Source organism: Camelus ferus, chromosome 19 (assembly GCF_009834535.1).
Source record: "Camelus ferus isolate YT-003-E chromosome 19, BCGSAC_Cfer_1.0, whole genome shotgun sequence".
NCBI lineage: Eukaryota > Metazoa > Chordata > Mammalia > Artiodactyla > Camelidae > Camelus > Camelus ferus.
In genome coordinates, this window is record NC_045714.1 from 14069546 (window position 1) to 14089982 (window position 20437).

Sequence of the window (20437 nt, forward strand, 5' to 3'; positions counted from 1 at the left end):
CAGCAGAGGCTGGGAGAGCTCCTTCTCAGTCCCTGCACGTCTCTGGCGCCTGCTGACAGTGGGTCCACCAGTGAGCTGGGGCCAGACCCTGGGATGGGGGACAACTGGCTTTCTGGGCCCAGAAACCTTGCTTATATCCTGCTACATACGGGAGGCACCGGCAGCTGCATGGGGGCTACGGAGGCAGCTAAGGCCCACCCCTGCCCTCAAGGCACCCACGGTCCAGTCCCCCACACCCCGGCTGGAAAAGGGGAAACGTGTTCTGAGGAGGGAGGGCAGGGCCCAACTAGGGCTCGCTTTGCGGATGAGCCAGTGACAAGCAGGAACTTCAGAATGAGCTGCACAGTCACGGGGAGTCTGTCAGCAACCTCACGGGGCCAGGGTCCCAGTGTGCTTTTGGTACCAACTCAAACTGGCTTACGCAGAAAAGAAAATGTGGCAGCTCACTTTACTGAGAAGTCTAGGATGGAGCTTGGTGAAGGTGCAGCTGGTTCTAGGTGACCCAGGGCTATTTGCTCTTGCTTTCCTCTGAGTTGGTGTCATTCTCAGGTGTCCCCCTCCCTCATGGTGACAAGATACCCTTCAGTAGGCCCAGGTTTACATCTTTCTGCCACTTAGCCCAGCTCTGTGGAGATATGTGGGCAGATGGGAGAGTCATTCCCTATCTTCCCTCTGGCCTGAGCAGAAGACCCAAGGTTGACCCTCACTGGCCAGGACAGGGTCACCTGCTCACCCTTGAACCAATCGCTGTGACTCTGAGCAGCAGCCTGATTCATGTTACTCCATCTACCCCAAACCAGACCCAAGACTCAAATGGGATAAGGATGGGAGAAACCTGGTTTGCAAAGGAAAATCTTGGTATCCACAGGCTCAGAGAGGTTAGTTTACTTGCCCACGGCCACACAGCAGGTAAGGATGAAGCTCGCGTCTGACTCCAGAGCTTCTGGGCTTAGCCGCGGAGCCGCTGCTGGTCAGTGAGAGCAAAAAGATTTCAAACAAGGGAGTGAACTGTCAGGGATGCAGCCGGAAGGTAAAGTGGCGCCGGGTTTGGGTGAGCGGTGAAACGCATGGCACGGAGGGTGACGGTGGGAAGCCCTGCAAGATGCTTGAGCTGAGGGAGGCAGCTCTGGGTGACTCAAGCCTCCACCCGTCCTCTGGGGCTGGGAGTCGCGGGCACAGAGGCCCCTGCCGGCGGAGCCTCAGCGCCAGCGCTGGAGCCACCTGACTCACTGTTTGTAAACTCCGCTCGCCCAGCCACGCCCCTTCCTCCCTCCGGCCCGCCTCTTTCGGGTCAATATCTGCATAACCCCTCCCACTCATTCCTGGATTGGTCGCTCGGGTCGTCACTCCTCCGCGTGGGCGGGATCCCCGGGGGGCGGAGGGAGGTGCCGCTCTAGAGACTGATTAGCATAGTCCTGCCTCTCGGCGCGGCTCTCGGGCCGGGCGCTGATTGGACGGGAGGCGGCCGACGCAGCGGCGCCGGGCTCAGCGAGTGGCAGGCGCGGGCTGTCAGTCTGCAGGGCGGCCGGCCGCACTTCCGCCTCGGTGTCAGTGGGTCGCGGGCCTGCGGGGCGGGGGCGGGGCGGGCAGCGGGGCTCTGCCGGCGCGGGAGGGACCGCGGTCCAGGTGAGTGACCCGGCCGGGACTCCGACCCCGCATCTCCCGGGACCGAGCCCGGCATCGGGCGGGCGGGCCTGGGCCGCGGGCGGCGGTAAGGCGGGCCGGGCCGGGGGGAGCCGGAGACCCGTGCCCCCCGCCCGCCGGCCAGGCCCCGGCCCCGGCCCGGCCCGCCCGGCCTCCCGCCGCCCTCCCGCCCGCCGGCCGCGGCCCGGCCCCGAGGAAACTTGGGAGAAAAGTTGGCGGCGGGCGGCGGGCGGCGGGGCGGCGGGGCGGCGGGGCGGCGGGGCGGCCGGCGGCGGGTGCGGCGGGCCTGGGTCCCCCGGCGGCCGCCCAGACCCCGCGTCGCCGGGCAACTGCGGACCCGGGGCCCGCCTGGCCGCCGCCGCACCCGGAAGTCGGGCTGGGAGCAATGGGGCCCGGCGCCTGCCAGCCCGCCTTTGCGGCCAGGGATGAGTGAGGGGGCGCGCCGGGCAGGGGCGCTGCGACCCCCGGCTTCTCCCGCGTGTCCGCGCTCAGCCAGTAAGGCAGGGTCCCCTCCCGCCCCGGCGACCACCTGTGGGTTTGTCTGGGCCCTGCAGGGCTTTGCGCATGTGTCCACCCCTTCCCCTGCTCTTCGTTTTGTTTTTAATTTGTCCCCCTTAGCAGACTATCCATACCGTCCAGAGCTCCTTACTTAACACGTTAGATGAATTAGATAAATTGATTTTTTAGAAGGTTCCTTCTTTCTCCGCAGTTACATTTCAGTAATCAGCAGATGAGTCTTGAGACTTTGCAAGCCCAGACCAAGACTGTTGGGTAATCACAAATCAGTCTTCCCCAGGGTTTTTCTGGGACAAGAAGCCAGCGGGGTGTTAGGATGTTCCTGGCACTCCTGAGTGTGAGGGTCACCTCCCAGCTCCCAGGAAGCTGTGCTCCTGTCCTTGGGGCTTTTATCCTGACAGGTCAGTCTAGGACAAGCCCTGGACTGGCAGCCAGCAGCTTTTGCGTTAGTCCCTTCTCTCGGGCTGCCTGTGCACATCTGGAGAAGGGGTCTTATTCAGTTCAGTTTGACAGACGTTTTTGGAATGTCCGCTGCCAGCCTGGCTGTGAGCTGCAGAACCTCTCCATCCACTGGAGGTGTTGAGAGGACACAGCTAGGGAGCAGAGGCGTCCTGGGACCCCCCCCCCCCCGGTTGCCCCTTGCCCTGGTGGCAGAGCAAAGGCCCTTAATGAGTTTGTGCGCTGAGCAGTGTTATCCCATCTCTTCTGGCCTCAGTTCCTTCCCCTGCGACACGTCCTGTTTACCTGGCAGGGCTGATGAGAGGGGCAATTGAAAGGATTATCTCCAGCTGTCCCTGGTGGTGCTCCAGATTGCGCCACAGTTCCAAATTGTGGTGTCCAGTTGTTCCCTTCCCCCCACCCCCACGAGGACAGGAACTTATGGGCTACACTTCCTCCTTGCCCGGCACAGTGCCCCGTGTTCTCGTGTAAAACATGACCCTCAGCACATGGATGACTCGTCTCCTTAGAGTTTACCTCTCCTACCTGCCTCACCTGGCCTTCTGTTAATAACAGCGCTTGTCCAAGGTGATGACAGTGAGTAACAGGTTATTCCAGGACTGCTGCAAGCACATCACACTCACTTAGTGCACGTGGCTTTCACGACAACCTACGAGGCTGGTCCTTAGTTACGTCTAGTCTATTCATGCGGAAGCTCAGGAGAGAGAGGTTAACTGACTGACTCTAAATCACACGGTAGTAAGTTACGGTGCAGGGATTTGAACCCAGGCAGTCTGGCTCCAGAGTTCACACTCTTGCATGCCTCTCTCTACGGCCCTTTAAAACCAAGATTCTCAGTTTTCGTTAGAACATTTAATTGTGCTGCACTGCTGTGTGTCAGAACTTTGTTTCTTGCAGTACATATAACTGATAGAGTTTCATTTTTTGTGAGTGTGAATGTTTATAAAACCAGTTTATTTCTGCTAAAATAAAGGAGTAATTCTCCATCTGGCTGAGATTTTGCCAAAATACCTCACCTGCTGCCGGTTCCTTTCCTTGGTTCTTAGTGAAGTCCTTGATGCTCATTGTGTGAGACGGGTGAGCTGGTGGAGCAGGGGTGATGACGGATGGACAGCTGCGCAGTTTAAAACGTGAGGTTGTAGTTCTGAAACCAGTTCTGAGCGAACTTAATGCAGTAAAGCTTACAGCCGTCAAGTGTGCGCTTAGGGCATCCCCTTCTCCTCCCAAGTGCATCCCGAGTGGTCAGGCTCTTGGTTAACGTTTTGATGAGCAGTGTTATTTCAATATTTAAGTGCCGTCTGGCCTTCGTGCTGGGGCCTCTTATTCACGCCCTTCAGGAAATGCTAGCAAATAAGTCTTGGATATGTCCTTACAATTGGCTGGACCTTTAAAATCTTGTTACATTCAGCTAATTACAAAAGTGACATTTCTTTTTTTGGTGAGGAAGTTTTTGAAACATTTTATGTACTCTTACACTGCCTTCAGACAGGGAGTTAGCTGTCTGTTGCAAATGATTGATTTCTTTGGTACTCCTGTGAAAAGCCAAGGCCCCCTCCTTGCCTAGGAATTTGGCTGAGGCGGATGTGAGGCGGGCAGGGCTTGCGTCTTTGAGCGAAAGCAGCAGTGAGGGTCCTGAGGAGACCCGTGTGTCCCACTGGGGAGTTTACGGATCTTTCTGGAGGTGGCCTGGGGCTCTCGGGTTCTGGCCCCGGTCTCTCTACCTTTGATGGGAGGAAAGTTACTTGTCTGCTCCTGCCTCCAGGGTCTTGGCCTGTAAAATGAGTTATGATGAGGAATATATGTGAAAAGGTAGTGGAGAGCGTGCGGTACTGTAATAGGTGCTCAGGACACCATCAGACCTGACCTGAGAGCACTGAAATTGACCCCACCTGACCATGTCGCAGACGCACGTGGTGTCGAAGAGCAGCCAAGGGAGTCTTTGGTAGGTGGGTCGCAGTTCTCTAGAAATGAGCTGCAGTAACACTGTTAAGTTATGACTCCTCAAGGGAGCTTGTGTTTATAAAAAGACCCTTGGCCCAGAGGGGACCCGCTGGGCCTCAGCTGAGGGTTTAGGACTACAGGCCGACGGCGGGGCGGGGTTTAGTGCTGGAGCTCGGTGCACTTTAAGGGTGATTTATTGAGACTGAAGGGAAGTTAGCATTTGAACGTGACGGATTATTTACAAATACTTAAACTCTGAGGATTGTTGGCATTTTAGCTCTGGCTTGGCACCCTAAATGCAGGTTCCACGCACAGTGATTAATTCGTGTCTGTGCTGCACGTTGACCCCGTCTAAGTGTTTTTGCTGACAAAGCCCAGGCGTCGGTGTCGCTGCCCGGTCGCCGCTGGTTGGAAGCGTCGTGTGGACGTCGGCCCGGCCCTGCAGCTTCTGTCGCGCGCCTGTGATGAGATGGTCACTCCGACGTGTCCATGAGCTTTGTGGTGCTTATTTCCTTTTCTTTCCAAATTCAGAGAAGAGCTCAGGGTCACTTGGCAGAATTTCGAAGCATCCCCGTCTTTCCACGGAATCTCCTGCGGGTAGAAGCGCCGTCTAGCCTGCGGCGCGAGCGGGGCCCATGGTTGGGCAGCACGGAGGCCTGGGGACGCTGCCTCGTGTTTGTGCATCTCTCTCTCTGCTTTCTCTCTTCTTCGGCGGGGACACTTGCAGGATTTATCTGAGACACAAACTCCAGTGTCAGTGCTGGCCGGGGGCCCCGAGCCAGGGGCCGGGTGGGGGGCCGCACGCGGCTGAGGGCTGCGGGCCGGTGCGCTCTCCTGGACGTCAGCCCTGGGCCTCCCCGCACCCCCGGGTGCTGGGGTCACCTCAGCAGTGGCGGTGGTCTGCATGGCTCTGGCTCGGACAGGCCCGTCTGACCTCTGGGCTGGTCCCTGGTCCCACAGGGCCCAGAGGAGCGCTTGTTCCGGGCTGGTGCGGGGAGCCTGGGGGGCCCGGCGTGGGGAGAGTCTTTCGGGAAGTCATGCTGAGCCCGGATTCTGCACAGGACAGTGGCGGCCGTGGGGGCGGAGCTGTGTTTCCCTGAAAGAGGGAGAGGCGGACCGTGAGAAAAGAGCAGCTGTGACCTGGTGCCAGTGCCCTCGTGCCTGGCTGGGCAGTGACTTCCACTGTTGTCCTAAGACCAGGGCAAGCATATGATTTGATGGCCCACCTGGGAACTTGGGAGAGTGGGAAGGAGCACTGCGAAGAACCCAGTCGTGGCAGACGTGACCCGGGGCCACCTTATTAGGCACCGTGGAGGAGGGGTAGAACCAGAGCCGTCTTGTCCTGACGCGGACAGGTCAGGCACCAAGTGTCCCTGTTCCCGAGAGACCCTGACCGCGGGGACGTCCCAGCACAGGCGGGAGCGGGCAGGTCGCCGGGAGGGAGGAGGTCGGGGGGCTCCCGGGCCCATGCAGCTCCCGGCACGGCCTTAGAGTCTGTGTCTGAGCTGGTGCGCTTTGGGCTGAACACTGAGGTGTCTCTGGGTGTTAGGGTGTTTGAACCTGGCTTCTCACCAGAAGTACCTGTGGAACTTTGTAGAAAGTGTGGGTTTGAGGCCTGGCCCCAGGTCTCCTGGACCCAGGCTCCCGGGGGCCCCGGGCGGTGTGCAGTGCACTCCCATGAGTCCCATGTGGCTGGTGTGCTTGCCGGAGCTTGGGACCCACTGCGGGTTGTAACCTATTTTGGATCAAGGACCCCTGGTAGAGAACTGAACGAAGAGTCTGAGTCATCTTCCTGGGGACAAAAATGAACAGCAATAGAGTTTTGCAATTTTCTCCTTTTTAGGGTTACGGTGTAGAAATGTGTGGATTTCCCTGACCTCGGTTTAAGCACCCACACTCCTTAGTGCTCAGGAAGTGTGGCTGGGAGTGACGCCGGCATGATGAATTTGTCAGCAGGTAAAACCGGTTAGGAGCCTGGGCAGGTGGCACTTGGGCAAGAGGCGGTGGGGAGGAGGCAAGCAGGAGAAGGGGCGAGGACATCAGCCTGGACGCGGCGCGGTGGAGACGGCATCTGAAGCATCCTGCCCCTCCATGCATGTGCCGTCATCGGCGGGGCCGCCTGGGTTCTCCAGCTGCCACACCGTCCCAGCCCTTGGTCCCACTTGTCAGAGATGGACACGCCGCAGGGAGGGGCCCATGGATGTCTGATTTCTCCGGCATGGCTGCCGCTCTGTGGTTTTTTGGGAACACAGCCCTGTGGAGTGTAGACGGAGCCCACCCTCCCGATCTAGAACTTTCTCCCCCCACCCTCGGACTGCATTTAAACTGCTCCACTTTACTCCCTGTTACAGAAAGAGGAGAGTGATGCAAACAAACGTGTTTGCCCAGAAGAGCATCCGTTCGCCTCGGCCCTACACTGGATTCCAGAACTCCTCCCGGCGCGGGGTGTGTCTTGGGTCTCACCGTTGCGTAGTGGGCATTGTGGTCCAGGGGAGGCACGGGACTCGAGGGACCATGTTGTGGATGGGGTCGGGGACAGGGACAGGGGCTCTAGGCTCCTGCTTGCTGAGCCCCAGAAGGAAGTGTGGCTCCAGCGGCCACTCCCGTGGCCGGGCTGGTTTGCCCTGTGCCTGCCCTTCTGGGCCGCCCTGTTGGGGTGGGGAATGGTAAACAGCGGGCGATTAGTGTGGCTGTTTACATAGCAGGAGAGGTTCATTTACCTACCTCAAGTCTGGAAACTTTCAGTTTCTCGCCTGAACCCCAAGCCAAACCGGCCAGTTCGCACGCTGACAGGTAAGCCTGCTCGCTGGTGAGGATGGGACAGGGGGCTTCTCAGGCTGGGCCTCCTGGGGGCCCACGCCGACACGCAGCCCTCAGTGAGGACCCTTTCAGGTCCCTGCGGCGTCGGGCAGCCTTGCAGACAGCCGAGCCCGGTAAAGCTGCATAGACAGAAAACACACACCTGCCTGTTCTGCCCTCAGAGCGGCTCTGATGGGGCCTCAGGCGCGACTGGACGGGACCAGATTTCTCTCGAGTCTAAGGAACCAGTGTCCCAAAGGCCACTCTCGCCCCCCACCCCCTGGTCACCGGGACACGCATGTGAATGACTGCCCTGCAGGGGCAGTCACTTAGAAGGCATTTAGAAGGCTTTGCTGTGGATAGAGTTGGGGGTGTTCATTTGATTCGCCCACTAGGCTTTTACAGTTACAGGAATATGAAGGCCGGACCTTTCCTCAGCAGTTAGCAAGAAGCATGTTTCAGTGAGTGCAAGTCAAGAGAACCAGGTGGTTTTAGAAATAAGAATAGTGAGTGGGTTTGGCCTGACGTGTGCTTGGGCCCGCGGTTGGTCTGTGGAAGGCCGGCCCTGCCTGCTCTGTCTGTGGCTGCCTCCCTCCGTTTGGGGGGCCCCTGGAGCTTCCTAGAGCCCCTCGGGTGGCCCCGCCCAGTGGGGCCCTAGAGCACCCTGTCTGGGATGGACGCCACCCACCACCTGGTCCGCGTAAGTGGAGGAATTCAGCCAGTCAGCACTGTAGCGCCAGCCGCGCTGCGAGTGCTCCGAGCCACCTGTGGCCTGGGGCCTCTGCAGGTTAGAGCGTTTCCAGCGCGGCTCGGGGTTCTGCAGTGCGACTCTAAAATCTGACTTTGGAAACAGACTCAACTTTTTTTTTTTAAAAAAAAACAAAAGAAAGAAGCTGGGCTCTTTCCCCGAGTAAGATAAGGCTCTTGAGGCCTCTAGGTGGCAGGTGGGCTCCCTTGGCTAAGCAGGGGTCTCAAGACAAAAACACTGAAAAATCGGTGACCACAAAGACATTGTGGCCAGGAAGCGCCGTCCATCCATGGTGGCACTGCGGTGCGGAGTGGGGTGCGGCCTCCAGGGGGCCCCAGGACTGGTGGGCCCGGGCCTCCCGCCTTCCTTGGGGAGCCCTGTCCGCCCTTCTCTCCCGCCGGCTTTGCCCCAGGGTGTAGTCCCATCACCCAGCCGCCTCGGTTTCACTTTCCCCATTTAATGTGCCCGTCCCATCCCTCGGTTCTTCAATTCCTCCTGATACCAGTGGTTTTCACACTCACAAGTGACGTGATTCCACGTTCTTGGTGGGCACTGCAGGGAACAGCTGTGTGCTCCAGTGACGTTTAAGCATCTCTGTCCCGTCTTTCTGGGGTCTGACAGGCCCCTCAGGGGATGAGGCCAGATTGGACCCTGCCAGGCTGCTCCCAGGGAAGGAGAGCCCTGTGGGGGTGTGGCGGTGCCTTGGCTTGTTCCGTCGCCGGCTGGCCTTGTGCCCACCGCTGCTGTGCTGCCGTCCTGTGTGCGCGCTTGTCTGTTTCTGGGAAGGGTTTGGCCTTGACCTTAAGAGCTGCGGGGCAGTGAGAGCCTGGCGGATGGACCGATGGACTGTGCTGTTGAGGGGTGCAGGGGGTTGGGGGAGTGTGGTGGCTTCTGTTTCTGACTTGTGTCCGACAGAAACCCAGTTTCATGCGTCCGGTGGCTTGAGAAGGTGTCCGGACAGTGTCGCCTGCCTCTGGGCCGAGGCCCTCAGCAGGTCTCACCTGCAGTGCCCGTGGGGCGCCTGCTCCCTGGGGAGGGGGCGGGACCAGGCCTCGTGGCGTCTTCTCTCTGCGGGTTCCTGGCCGGTTCTTCCCCACCCCCTCCCTCAGTTTCCCAACCCGCCTCCCCCCGGGCAGCTGCCCTTGTAGCTCTGCGGTCCCGGTCTCCCTCGGCCTCCTTGCCCTGGCTGGTGGGAGCGAGCTGGAACGTTGAAGCTGCTTTCCTTCACCTGGCAGGAGGCGAAGCACCGCTGAGGCTGGGGTGTCGTGTAGGTTTGGGGCCGGGGGAGCTTGTCCTCTCCGGCCAGTGATGGCAAGTTTGGCACCAGCACGCTGAGCTCTGTGCACAGCTGTCTGTTTCTTATTTGTCCTACTTGCTGATGTAATTTTTTCTAATTTCAAAAATTGTGGTAAAATACACGTAACGTGAAGTTTGCCGTCTTGACCGTTTTAAGCGCGCGGTTCAGTGGTGTCTACACGCTTGTCCGCCCCTTAGCCCCTTGCACCTGGGGAAGCGGAAGCCTTTGCCGTGAAACACCGAGTGCCCGAGTCCCCTCCTTCCGCCCCGAGCCACCGTCTGCTCTCGGTGTCTGCGAATGTGGCTTCTCCAGGGACTGAATGTAAGTGGAGTCGCACAGTATTTGTCTTTTTGTATCTGGCTTGTTTCATTGATCATGATGTCCTCAAGGTTCATCTGTGCGTGTAATAGGATCTCCTTCTGTTTTAAGGCTGGATAACATTTTACTGTATGTCTGGATCACATTTTGCTTATGTGTTTTTCTACGGATGGACACTTGGGTTGCTTCCAAGTTTAAGCTCTTGTGAACAATGCTGCCATGAACATGGGTATATAAATATCTCTTCGAGACCTTGCTTTTGGTTCTTTTGGGTAGCTACCCAGAAGTGGAATTGCTGGATCATATGGTAATTCTATTTTTAATTTTTTGATGATCTGCCATACCATTTGCCACAGCAGCTGTACCGTTTTACGTTCTTACCAGAGATGCCCAAGGGTTCCTGTTTCTCTACATCCTAACCCAAACTTCTTATTTTCTGTTTTCTTGATAGTAGCCATCCTGATTGGGTGTGAGGTGGTCTCTCATGATAGTTTTGATCTGCAGCTCCCTGGTGATTAGTGAGTTGAGCATCTTTTCATGTGCTTATTGGCCATTGGTTTATCTTCTCTGCTGAAATGTTTGTTCAAGTCTTTTGCCCATTTTTGAATCAGGTTGGTTTTTTTTTTAATAATTGAGTTTTTGGAGTTCTCTATATATTCAGAATATTAATCTTGTATGTATGTAATGTATGATTTTCAAATATTTTCTCCCATTCTGAGGTTGCCTTTGTACTCTGTGGATAGTGTCTGAGGCACAAATTTTGAAAATTTTCATGAAGCTCGATTTTTCTAACTTTTCTTTAATTACCTCTGCTTTTAGTGTCTTATCCGATAAACCACTGCCAAGTCCAGAGTTGTGAACGCTTGCCCTGTGTTTTCTTCTAAGAGTTATATAGTCTTAAGTCTTACATTTAGGTCCTTGATCCATTCTGAGTTAGTTTTTATATGTGGTGTCAGATAGGACCCAGCTTCTTTCTTTTGCACCCGGATATCCAGTTTCCCAGACCCACTTGTTGAAAAGACAGTCCTTTCCTTCTTGAATGGCCTTGGCACCCTTCTGAAAAGTCACTTGCCCTTACATGTGGGAGCTGACTTCTGGGCTCTCTGGGCTGCCTGTCTGTCTGTGTGCCTGCGCCGCACTCTCTGATTGCTGTAGTTTTGTGGTAAGTTTTGAAATCAGGGAGTGGGAGTCTTCTGGCCTTGTTCTCCTTTTTTCAAGATTGTTTTGCCCCTTCCAGGGCCATTGAGAGTCCATGTGAATTTTAGAATGGGTTTTTCTGTCTATGCAAAAAGCATCTTTGGGGCTTTGATGGGGATTGTGTTGAATCTGTAGATTGCTTAGAGCAGTACTGACATCTTCATATTCAGTCTTCCAACCCAGGGACCTGGGGTGTGTTTCCATTTGCTTATGTCTTCTTTGGTTTCTTTCAGTAACGTCTTACGGTTTTCAGTCTTTCACCACCTCGGTTAATCCCTAAGTATTTTATTCTTTTAGATGTTGTTGTGAGTGGAATTGTTTGGAATCCCCTCTTCAGGTCGCTCGTTGTTAGTGCATGGAAACGCGGCTACTTTCTGCGTCTCATGTTTGAGTCCTGCTGCCTTGCTGAGTTTGTTTATTCTAATGTTGTTTTCTCTTTTTTTGGTGGAATCTTTAAGGTTTTCTCTACGTAAGATCTTATCATCTGCAAACACAGGTTTACTTCTTTCTTTCCGAATTAGGTGACTCTTATGTCTTTTTCTTGCCGAGTCGTTCAGGCTGGAACTTGCAGTGCTACAATGCATAGAACTGAAGAAAGCGGGCATCCTCGCCTTGTTCCTCATTTTAGAGGAAAAGCTTTGCTGCTGGTTTTTCGTCTGTGGCTTTTGTTATGTTGTAGTGGTCCTTCTACTACTAATTTGTCAAATGTTTCTATCACGAAAAGGCGTTGAATTTTGTCAAATGACTTTTCCGCATCTACTGAAACGACCCTGTGGTTTTGATCTGTTGTGCCAACTGGGTTTCATACGTTGAGTCATCTTTGCGTTCCAGCAGTAAACCCCATCTGGCCATGGCGTGTGAATCCTTGTAGTGCGCTGCTGAGTGTGTTCAGTGTGTTTAGTTTGCTAGTGTTTTGTTGAGGACTTTCTGCACCTGTGTCCGTGAGGGGGGCTGGTTTGTAGTTTCCTTTTCTTGTAATGTCGGCGTCTGGCCTTGGTGTCAGGACTACAGTGGCCCCATTGAATAAGTGAGGGAGTGTTTGTTTACTGTTCTTTGATTTTCTGGAAAAGTTTGAGGAGAACTGGTGTGTGTTTGTCCGTGATTGGTAGAATTCACCCGCGAAGCCACTGGGTCCAGGACTTCTCTTTGTTGTGAGATCTGATTACTGATTGGGCTGTTCGGATAGAATTCTGTTTCTCTGGGGCTTAGTCTAGCAGCTTTCATGTCTCTGGAGTTTGTCCATGTCATCTAGGTTATTCAGCTTTGGGGGTTGTACTTACAATCCTTTTTATTTCAGCTGAATCAGTAGTAATGTCCCCACTTGCATTTATAACTTTAACTTTCTGAACATTCTATTTTTTTTCTTCGTCCATTTGCCTGCTGCTGGTCTTTGCAGAGAACCAACTTTCGGGTTCATTGATCTTCTCTGCTTTTCTATCCGTGTGCCTGCCTTCCTTCTGCTGGCTTTGGTGTTTGTTCTTCTTCCCCGCTTCCTTCAGTTGTAGGGTCAGGTTGTTGAGTGAGATCTGTCTTATTTTTTAATGTAAGCACTGGTAGCTGTAAATTTTCCCCTTGGCACTGCTGTCACTGCATCCCATGCATTTTGGTGTGGTGTGTTTTTATTGTCATCTGTTTCTAAGGGTTTCCTGATTTCCCTTGTAATTCTTTTCTTTGCTCTGTTGGTTGTTGAAGAGTGTGTTATTTACTTCCCACAACTTTGTGAGTTTTCCAGTTTTCCTTCTTTTATTGATCTCTGACTCACTCCTTTATGGTCAGAGAATATGCTTTGTGTGACGTCTGGCTCTTCAGATGTCTTGAGGTATAATCTGTGGCCTGGCACGGGGTCTGTCCTGGAGAAGGTCCCATGTGCGCTTGAAGGAAGCGTGCCCTGTCGTGGGGCAGTATGCTCCGTGTGCGTCTGTCAGACTGCTTGTTGATTGCATTGCTCGAGTCTTCCGTTTCTTTACTTCTGTCTGGTTGACGCTTGTTAATGTATATTTAAATTACTAAATAGAATTTATGTTATTTTGAGCAATTTATATTCAGAGTTGATATTTAACTGCAAAAGTGGTTTCAGAATTTCCAAATTTCCATATTCTGTACGTGGTGAAGACCCCGTCTAGGTCGCCGTGCCCATTTTTTATAAAAAGGGAAATAACGTGCAATTCGACTCTCGAGTGAGTTGGCCCTGGAGATGAAGCCCCGGTCCCTTAGCCAGTCCTTACTCCTAAGTTAGTAGGCCTGTTTTTCCCAGAAAACGTAAAGATGGGTTTGTCAGAATTGAGTGCAAACACTCGTGTAGGTGCTGCTGGGACGTTTGGTGTTTTGAGCTGGGTCCTGGAAGTATGGGACAGCAGTCGGAGTGGGCATCTTGAAGGGCGCAGGATGGGGCTCTGGGCGGGGCGGGCAGGCACCTTGTGTGGAACTGGAAGCGATGGGGGGGGTGGGTGTCCTGGGCTGGTGTCTCCCGAGGAGGCTGGGAGGGAGCACTCCCTGCAGTTGGAAGGGGGAGCCCCGCACAGGGGTGGGGTCGGGGGTGAACCCCTGCCTGCCCACCCCTCCCTCCCTCAGCAGCCCAGGCCTGGCATTCGTTCCTGTTGGACAGACGAGATCACTGTTGCTCTGTGTTGATGCTCTGCAGTGGTGGGTGGTTTTACTCGCAAAATAAAAGACTGCGTGTGGCAGCTGAGGTGACCCTCCCAGGAATCACCTGCAGGCCGTGTGCAGCTCACCTGGAGCTTGCGGGCGCGCAGTCTGACGGCTGCCGTGGGGGTTTTGGCCTCGACCTCGGGGCGCGGGTGGCGTGAAGGGAGCGGCCTCCCCGAACGGGGCTCAGTTGCTCGGTGGGGGCCCGGGCAGCGACGCCAGGGCCATGTCCGGGTCGCGGTCCCACTTGTCAGCCAAGTCTGTCTTCAGTGTTGGTCCAGCCTGACATCTTACACCCTCATTTTAGAGACTTACTATGTGTTTTGATTCATTTACTTTTCACGGCAGTATTTTTGTCGTGGGTGAGGACAGGTATGAGAAAGGAAAATACTGTGACTTTTAAGACGCCTTTCATTGTGGGGGATCTTAAACATACAGAAAAGCAGGCGGAATAGCGCACTGGTCCCTGCGAGCCCATTTCCAGCCTCACCTGTTCACCAGCTCGTGGCCCGGCTCATCCCGCGAGTCGCCCTGTCACCCTCTGCAGTCACTGTGAGGAGAATCCTGGCCACGGCACTGCCTCCCCGTGCGTATTCCAGCGTGTAGCTCTGAAAGGTGAAGGCTCTTCTGAAAAACACAGTTAGGACACACAGTGAACTGCAGGTGTTCAAAGTGTGAGTCTGGACGTGTGCGCATCCACAGAGATGATGGGGTGTCCCTTCGCCTCCGTTGCGCTGCTTCCTTCCTCATTTATTTGTTGAGGGACCCAGGTCTTGTCCTGTCTCCTGTTGCTGATTGTTCCCCCAGAGGCAGTGGGACGTGAGTTAACGTGACCTGGGCACCCCCGCGGGACTACCAGCTCCTCCAGCCTCGTGACCTACCCCCCACCCCCTGCCATGTGCTTTTTCTCCTCTGTGACTTAGTGGCTGAAGACACTGGGTTTTGCCCTGTAGACTTTCCCAGGGTCCCGTCTAGCCAGCACGTCCCAGTGGTGGAGTTGAACACATTCCTCTGTCCTCTGTTCCTTGAGTTGGGGTTCCAGTTGGTGGAGGGCCAGATTGTGGCTTGCTTTTCTGGGCAGGACCCCTTCGGAGGAGGCAGGCTGCACCCCCCTCCCCCCCACCTGGCACGCAGAGTGCATCCAGGTCTTGTGGTGGCACAGCCAAGGGTGGTGGGTGCCCAGATGCGGAACTTGGTCAGTGCTGCGCACTGCAACCCGCACGCTCCCTGGTTCCTGCATCGATGGGCAGGATGGCTTTATAAGGCAGCCCGCCCACCTCCGCTCCGTGGCCTGTACAGAGACCTGCACAGAAAGGCAGCTTGAAGGCACAATGCATTCCTGTTGTGTCTAGGTTTTCAAAAGAGTGTGTTGGCATTGTCCGTTGGTGACCAGTTAATTTTTTTCCACATCTCTGCACTCAGGGGCTTAAGCATGTGGGACATTTGGTCCCTGGCAGGTTGTGGTGCTCAGATAGGTTGCAGTGGGAGCCTCTGTAGGTTCGTCTCAGCCTTTTGCCCTGACCCCGGTGGTTCTGACAGCTTCCTGCTGCCTTGAGGGGGGGTCCCAGCCCTGGATTCAGCCTTTCTCCTCCAGGGAACCCTGGTTCTTTTCGGGGGCTTCTAGAGGCAAAGTGTGTAGCTGGATGTTGTAGATGGGACCTGTCGTGTCAGAGAGGAATCAGACATAAGTAATAACACCTTCTTTAATTTGCAAAAAGAGAAGAATAGAAAAACCCAAAACAAAAAACCCAAACTGAGGACTAGGAAATGAGACTTTGTACGGGTGCGCCCAGAGGCTGCGCGTGTGTCTGGTTCTGCTGGGCTGGCTGAAAAGGTGGGGGAGAGACGGGGAACTCAGAGAGCCTTTCCGGGGAGGAGGAGCGGTGTCACTGAGTGCCAGTTGTCGTGTGATGGAGACGGGGCCACATGCTCAGGACGGAGCCCAGAGACAGCGATGTGCAGGCGTCACCGAGCACCATGCGGCCACTCCGAGGACAGGGCACATGCCCCTCGGGGCCGCCTGCTCCTCATTGCCCTCCGAAGGGTGTGGAGAGCTCTGGCCCCCTTGGTATGTTGCTCACACAATTAAATATCATAAAAAGACCTTTTGGGGCAAGGTGACCTTTTCCTTCAGTCTCTTGCCATTTCTGAACTATTGCTCTTCGTGGTGGGAGGAGTTCCTATGCATGAGTTCTACTAAAATATTGAGCTAAAATAATTTTGAGAAAATTTGAGTTGATTACAGTTTATGCTGTAACAGCTAACTTACACAGCGGCCTTAATTCTCTAGAGTTGAAAATTGGTTTAAGGTCCATGTGAAATAAGTGTTTTAACATAAATTTGCATTTATTAGTAACCACTTGTTCCAGCTTCTGGTAAAGATTTGCAGTGACCTTCAAGTGACCTTCAGCAAAACCTCCTGAGGAGTGCGGGGGCCCCGGCGTGTGGACGCCGCCCTGTGGCTAAGCCGCCTCTCGAGCCACCCACGTGACTCCCCAGATGGGTCGTACCGTCGTTTTGTTCCGCTGTGGACAGTGGCCCTTTAGACGACGGTGGCGTGTTGACCGCTTCTCGTTGATGGACACAAATATCGCGCCTGTTTCCTCTCGCAGGAGAGCATTCATTTCACCTCTTTGCTTGGGTGTAATCGAGATTGACTTCAGGAATGGTGAATGAGTATTTTTAAATATTTCTAATCTGTAAAACTTCTGAAAGCTAATTACACCAAAATGTCTTTCCCCTCATAGGTCTCCAGTGCCCATCGGATTTTTACCCTCAAAATAGCGCGACGTTTCTCCTACTGTTGACGTGGATCCAGTACAATGATTCAGTAGACGCCCACGGATCAGGCGGCGGGGGAGCCTGGCTGCTGAAGGATGAACGGTGAGGAGGAATTCTTTGACGCCGTCACAGGTGAGTGGAGAGAGATGCTGGTTCAGAGAGAGAGTCCTGAGCGCCAAGCCCTCCGTTTGGGGCCTGAGACTTAGCCTGCGGACGTGAGGAGTGCGCAGGGAAGCCGTGTGGACAAGAGGGGACGTGTTCCCAGGCACCGCGTTTTAGTAAAAGCTTGTGCCGTATCCCAGATTGGGGGGGGGAAAGCCTCAACTTTGGACCACAGGAGATAACAAGAGAGAACAATTGTGTTTTAATCTTTAAAAGAGTTGCCCTGGGATATAAGTATTTTTATTTGGTTCCTAAGTGAGATGGTCAGCATTCTTATATTATTTATACTTAATGATTAAAAACTTCTTTTCCTGCATTATAACTGTATCTTGTTTTGCAAGTAGCTACTTTATTAGAGTATACCAAAGTACACCAAAATAGTAAAGTACCCCTCAGATAGTAAATTGATTTGCTTTTACAGCAGCTCATACTGTCTCAAAGTTCAGTTCTGCTTTGCTTTTCACACACCACGTGAAGTGCTGGTGTCGAGCCTGGTGGAGAAGAGAGTGTGGCGGAGCGGGCATTTTGCTTGCGTGTGGGTGGCAGGGCCGGCAGGGGAAGGAGAGGCTGGGTGGGTCCGTTGACTTTGGCTTAGAATAGCCCCTTTGCCCCTCCCCCTCCCGTCACCGGGGAGAAGCCGTGAACCAGCCTGCGGGGCAGGTGACCACAGGGACCCCCAAACTCTTACGTTCAAGACGGCCACCCTTTGTCTGCCCCCCATCCTCCCTCGTCAGCATAGGAGCATCACTTTGCCTTTTCTGTTGAGGGGCTGCTCTTGGTGGGAGGGGACCTCAGGAGACTCTGAGCCCCTCCCTCCTTGGGGTTGGGCGCAGACGCACCAGCTCTGAGATGCTGCTGCCACCAGGTGTCTAGTGACCTTCTTTCCACGTGCAGGCACACGGGCATGTCCGCACTTATTGCCAAAATGGCTTGGTGCCCAGCACAACAGAAGGCTCTTTCCTGGTCCCTGTCCCTGTTCCCTGGACACTCTGCTGTCCCTGCTGGGACGCCTGTCTTGTGGATCCTGGTCCCCGAGCTCCGGGTCCTGTGTCATCTGTCAGGCATGCTTCTTCCGATCGAAGGGTCGGAGCAGGTCGCTGGACTGGCAGCCGAAGATGCTGACTTATTCTTGTCTGAAACCCCAGGAGGAGCAGGCGCTGGGCTCCCCACTGTTTTCAGAGGCTGAGCTAGTAAGTCACCTCTCGTGACTTCACAGCTGACGTGCTCCTCGTGCGTGTGTTTTCCTGGGAAGCGTGTTTGTTTGACCTGCACACTCACCGGTAATCGTCTGCAGCTGAGTTCCCACCAGGCGGGGTGCTTGTCTGGGAATGGCACCTTGTGGGGCGCCCACGTCTGAGACCGAGCTAGCCTGGCCGCAGTGTGTCCCTCTCTCCTAGGGGCCCTGGGGCAGTTCCCTTTCACCCGGGAGCCAGTGTAAGCCACACTCCTGAACGTCTCTGAACTCCTTCCCGAGGTGGTCCCCGGGGGGACCTGAGCACCTGTCGTGCGGTGTGTCAGTGAGCTCCACCCCCGCCTCTCCCACGGCAGGGCCCCCGCGTGTCCCTGAGATGGAGGTGAAAATAATTTGTCTCCTGAAATTGTCTTGGTGAAAATACTTCTCACCTCAGTCCTTTGGTTTCAAAACAAACAGTAGAAAGACGAAGAACACTCAGTCTCCCAGTGCAGTGAGACACCGGCGTGAGGTGCAGAGCCCTGGCTTCGTCGTCTGTGGACTTGATCTTGCTCTGCGACTAGTACTGACGCTTTGTGTCTGATACTCTGAGAAGGAAGTAAACCCTGCAGTTATTAAATGAGTGGCTTCATAGGCAGTTGTCCTCCAAGAACCAAGTTTTAAAGTGCAGGAACAATACGTCCAGATTAAGGGAGATAGAAGTTCAGACTGACCTGTCAGCAGCGCGTCTCCCGGTGATCAGATCACAGATGGTGCCGAGTCTCTCCTTGGCTTGTCTGTGGTCTCTCTTTTTCTGTGGTAAGTACCCGTTGTGTATCAGGACATTTAGACTGTCCCGGAGCGTCGGCTTCGTCAGAGACAAGACTTCAACGCGCTTGTCAGGGAGGCGCTGCCTTGTGTCCTGGGCACATGCTGGGGTTGTGATGTAAGTGAACTTTCTTCTTAACAACGTCCCAGGGGGTCGGCCCCAAGCCGGCGTGGGGGACAGGGATGCCAGTGCAGGGCGGTGTGCAGGGCTGGAGGACGGAGCTCCCTCAGGCCGGAGACGGTCCGGGCTCGCTTCGACGGGGTTAGCAGTTGCCGCTTTTCGGCTAGGTAGCAAGACCAGAGGTGGCGGCTGTTTCAGAAAGCGTTCATCAGTGAAGAGATTCATCTTTAAGACCTCCTTTCAGAATTATTGTGTAACAGATCTCAGTACGTGAGTTTTGTGAATCTTGTCAGTAGAGAATACGTGAAAGAAGGTATTCTTGTGTTTTCTCAGGGAGGTTTATTAGCGACAAGTTTGTTTACGCTTTGTGTCTGACGACAGTCACCCTCCTGGGCCTGGCCTTCCTCTCTGTGGAATGAGAGCCTCCTTGTGAAGCCGCCAGGAGCCCCGCCCCGGCGGGCGCTGGGGAGCAGAACTTGAGTGTCCGGGCAATTGTACGGGCCGGCGTGGGTGGAGGGGACACGGCTTCCTCTTCCCCGGAGCCGCCGGGTGCTTGGAGGGAGGCCCTCCTGGTGGACAAGGGGTGTGGGAGGTGTGACTCATTTGGGGCTGTGCTGGCCGGGAGGCCCCACGACTGTTTCACACGAGTCCCATCAGTTCATTTCTCTCAATTTTCCATTTGCACCCAGAGCTCTCTCAGCTCAAACCACCCATTTACGCTCGGTTACCGTTCGTTGGTCTGCTTGGGTCTGGCCGTGTTTGTGGGGGGGCCGGGTGCTCGGTTAGAAGCTGCAGCGGTGGCTTGTGTTTTAGGACCTAATGCAGTGTGACCGCAGGCCCTGTGCCGAGGAGGAGGGCCTTGCAGCCAGGAGTTAGGTTTGGACCCTGCAGAGGTGGCACGCCCCACGGGGTGCGGGTCACTGACCACAGCGGTGAAAAGCTGTGCTCTCCTGCCCGGGGGCTGAGCTGCGGGCCGCCTGCCCCGGCAGGTGAGGCACCTGGAGCACTTGGTGGCCGTGCAGACTGGGTGCCCCGCTTGGGAAGCTCCTTCAAGGGGTCCTGCCGTCTCGGCCTCCGCCTTCAGCTCCTGGGAAGCGGAGTTGATGACTCTGAGCGCGTCAGTAAAGACAGTGTGGTGCCTGAGGGGTTGGCGGGTGTGGTCGGGGTTCTTAGAAGCAGGCTTTACACGTTCAAGTCCTGCAGGAGTCACCACTCTGCTTGTCTCGCGCAGGCTTTGATTCTGATAACTCTTCTGGGGAATTTTCAGAGGCGAATCCGAGAGCCAGTGGAGTGGTTCACGTGGACACCAGCAAAAGCAACAGGCTCGGGAAGGCCGGGGAGAGGCCTCCTCAGGAGAATGGGGTTCGGAAGCACAGGTACGTCATCCCGCGAGCGTCTGCACTCGCCCCAGATGTGCTGTGGCGTCCATGCTGCCCTCATGGGCCTGGAGTCAAAGAGCCGCCCACCCGTCACTGGGCGGCCCCTGCACAGATCAGGGCCCAGTTCAGCCAGAGATTCTGGGACCCGCGGCCCCCGTGTGGCCCCTGGAGACCGGTGATGGCACTTCCTCACCTACGACCCCCGTAGATGCTGGTGGAGCCCTGGGCACTGAACGCTTGGATGCCCCGCATCCGCACGGGGCCTGGCATGCAGCCCGCGGTCACCTGCTCCCAGACCCTCCTGCTGGCTGCGTGCACACCTGCCTGTGTTCTCTTCCCACGTGTGGCCTCGCACCCTGTGGGGGTCGGAGGGCCGTTTAGTGCAGCGAGACCACGTTCCGTTCTCTTCCCACCAGATGCCATTTTCATG

General features: G+C 55.2%; 1 protein-coding gene across 7 annotated transcripts in view; it reads left to right on the top strand.

Moving 5' to 3' along the window:
• Positions 1-1510: 1510 nt before the first annotated feature.
• The window catches only part of OSBPL2 (oxysterol binding protein like 2), a 41896-nt gene continuing 22969 nt past the window's right edge, over positions 1511-20437 (top strand). For 2 of the 7 annotated variants that reach the window (XM_032461521.1, XM_032461517.1), the window contains exons 1-5: positions 1520-1626; positions 6404-6516; positions 6912-7005; positions 16313-16478; positions 19860-20004. In XM_032461521.1, coding sequence (XP_032317412.1) covers positions 16442-16478; positions 19860-20004 — 182 coding nt within the window. In that variant the 5' untranslated portion in view covers positions 1520-1626; positions 6404-6516; positions 6912-7005; positions 16313-16441. Of the gene's footprint in view, positions 1627-6403; positions 6517-6911; positions 7006-7184; positions 7354-16312; positions 16479-19859; positions 20005-20437 lie in introns of those variants that run through there. The other 5 variants (XM_032461522.1, XM_032461519.1, XM_032461523.1 and 2 more) reach the window with 5 other exon arrangements.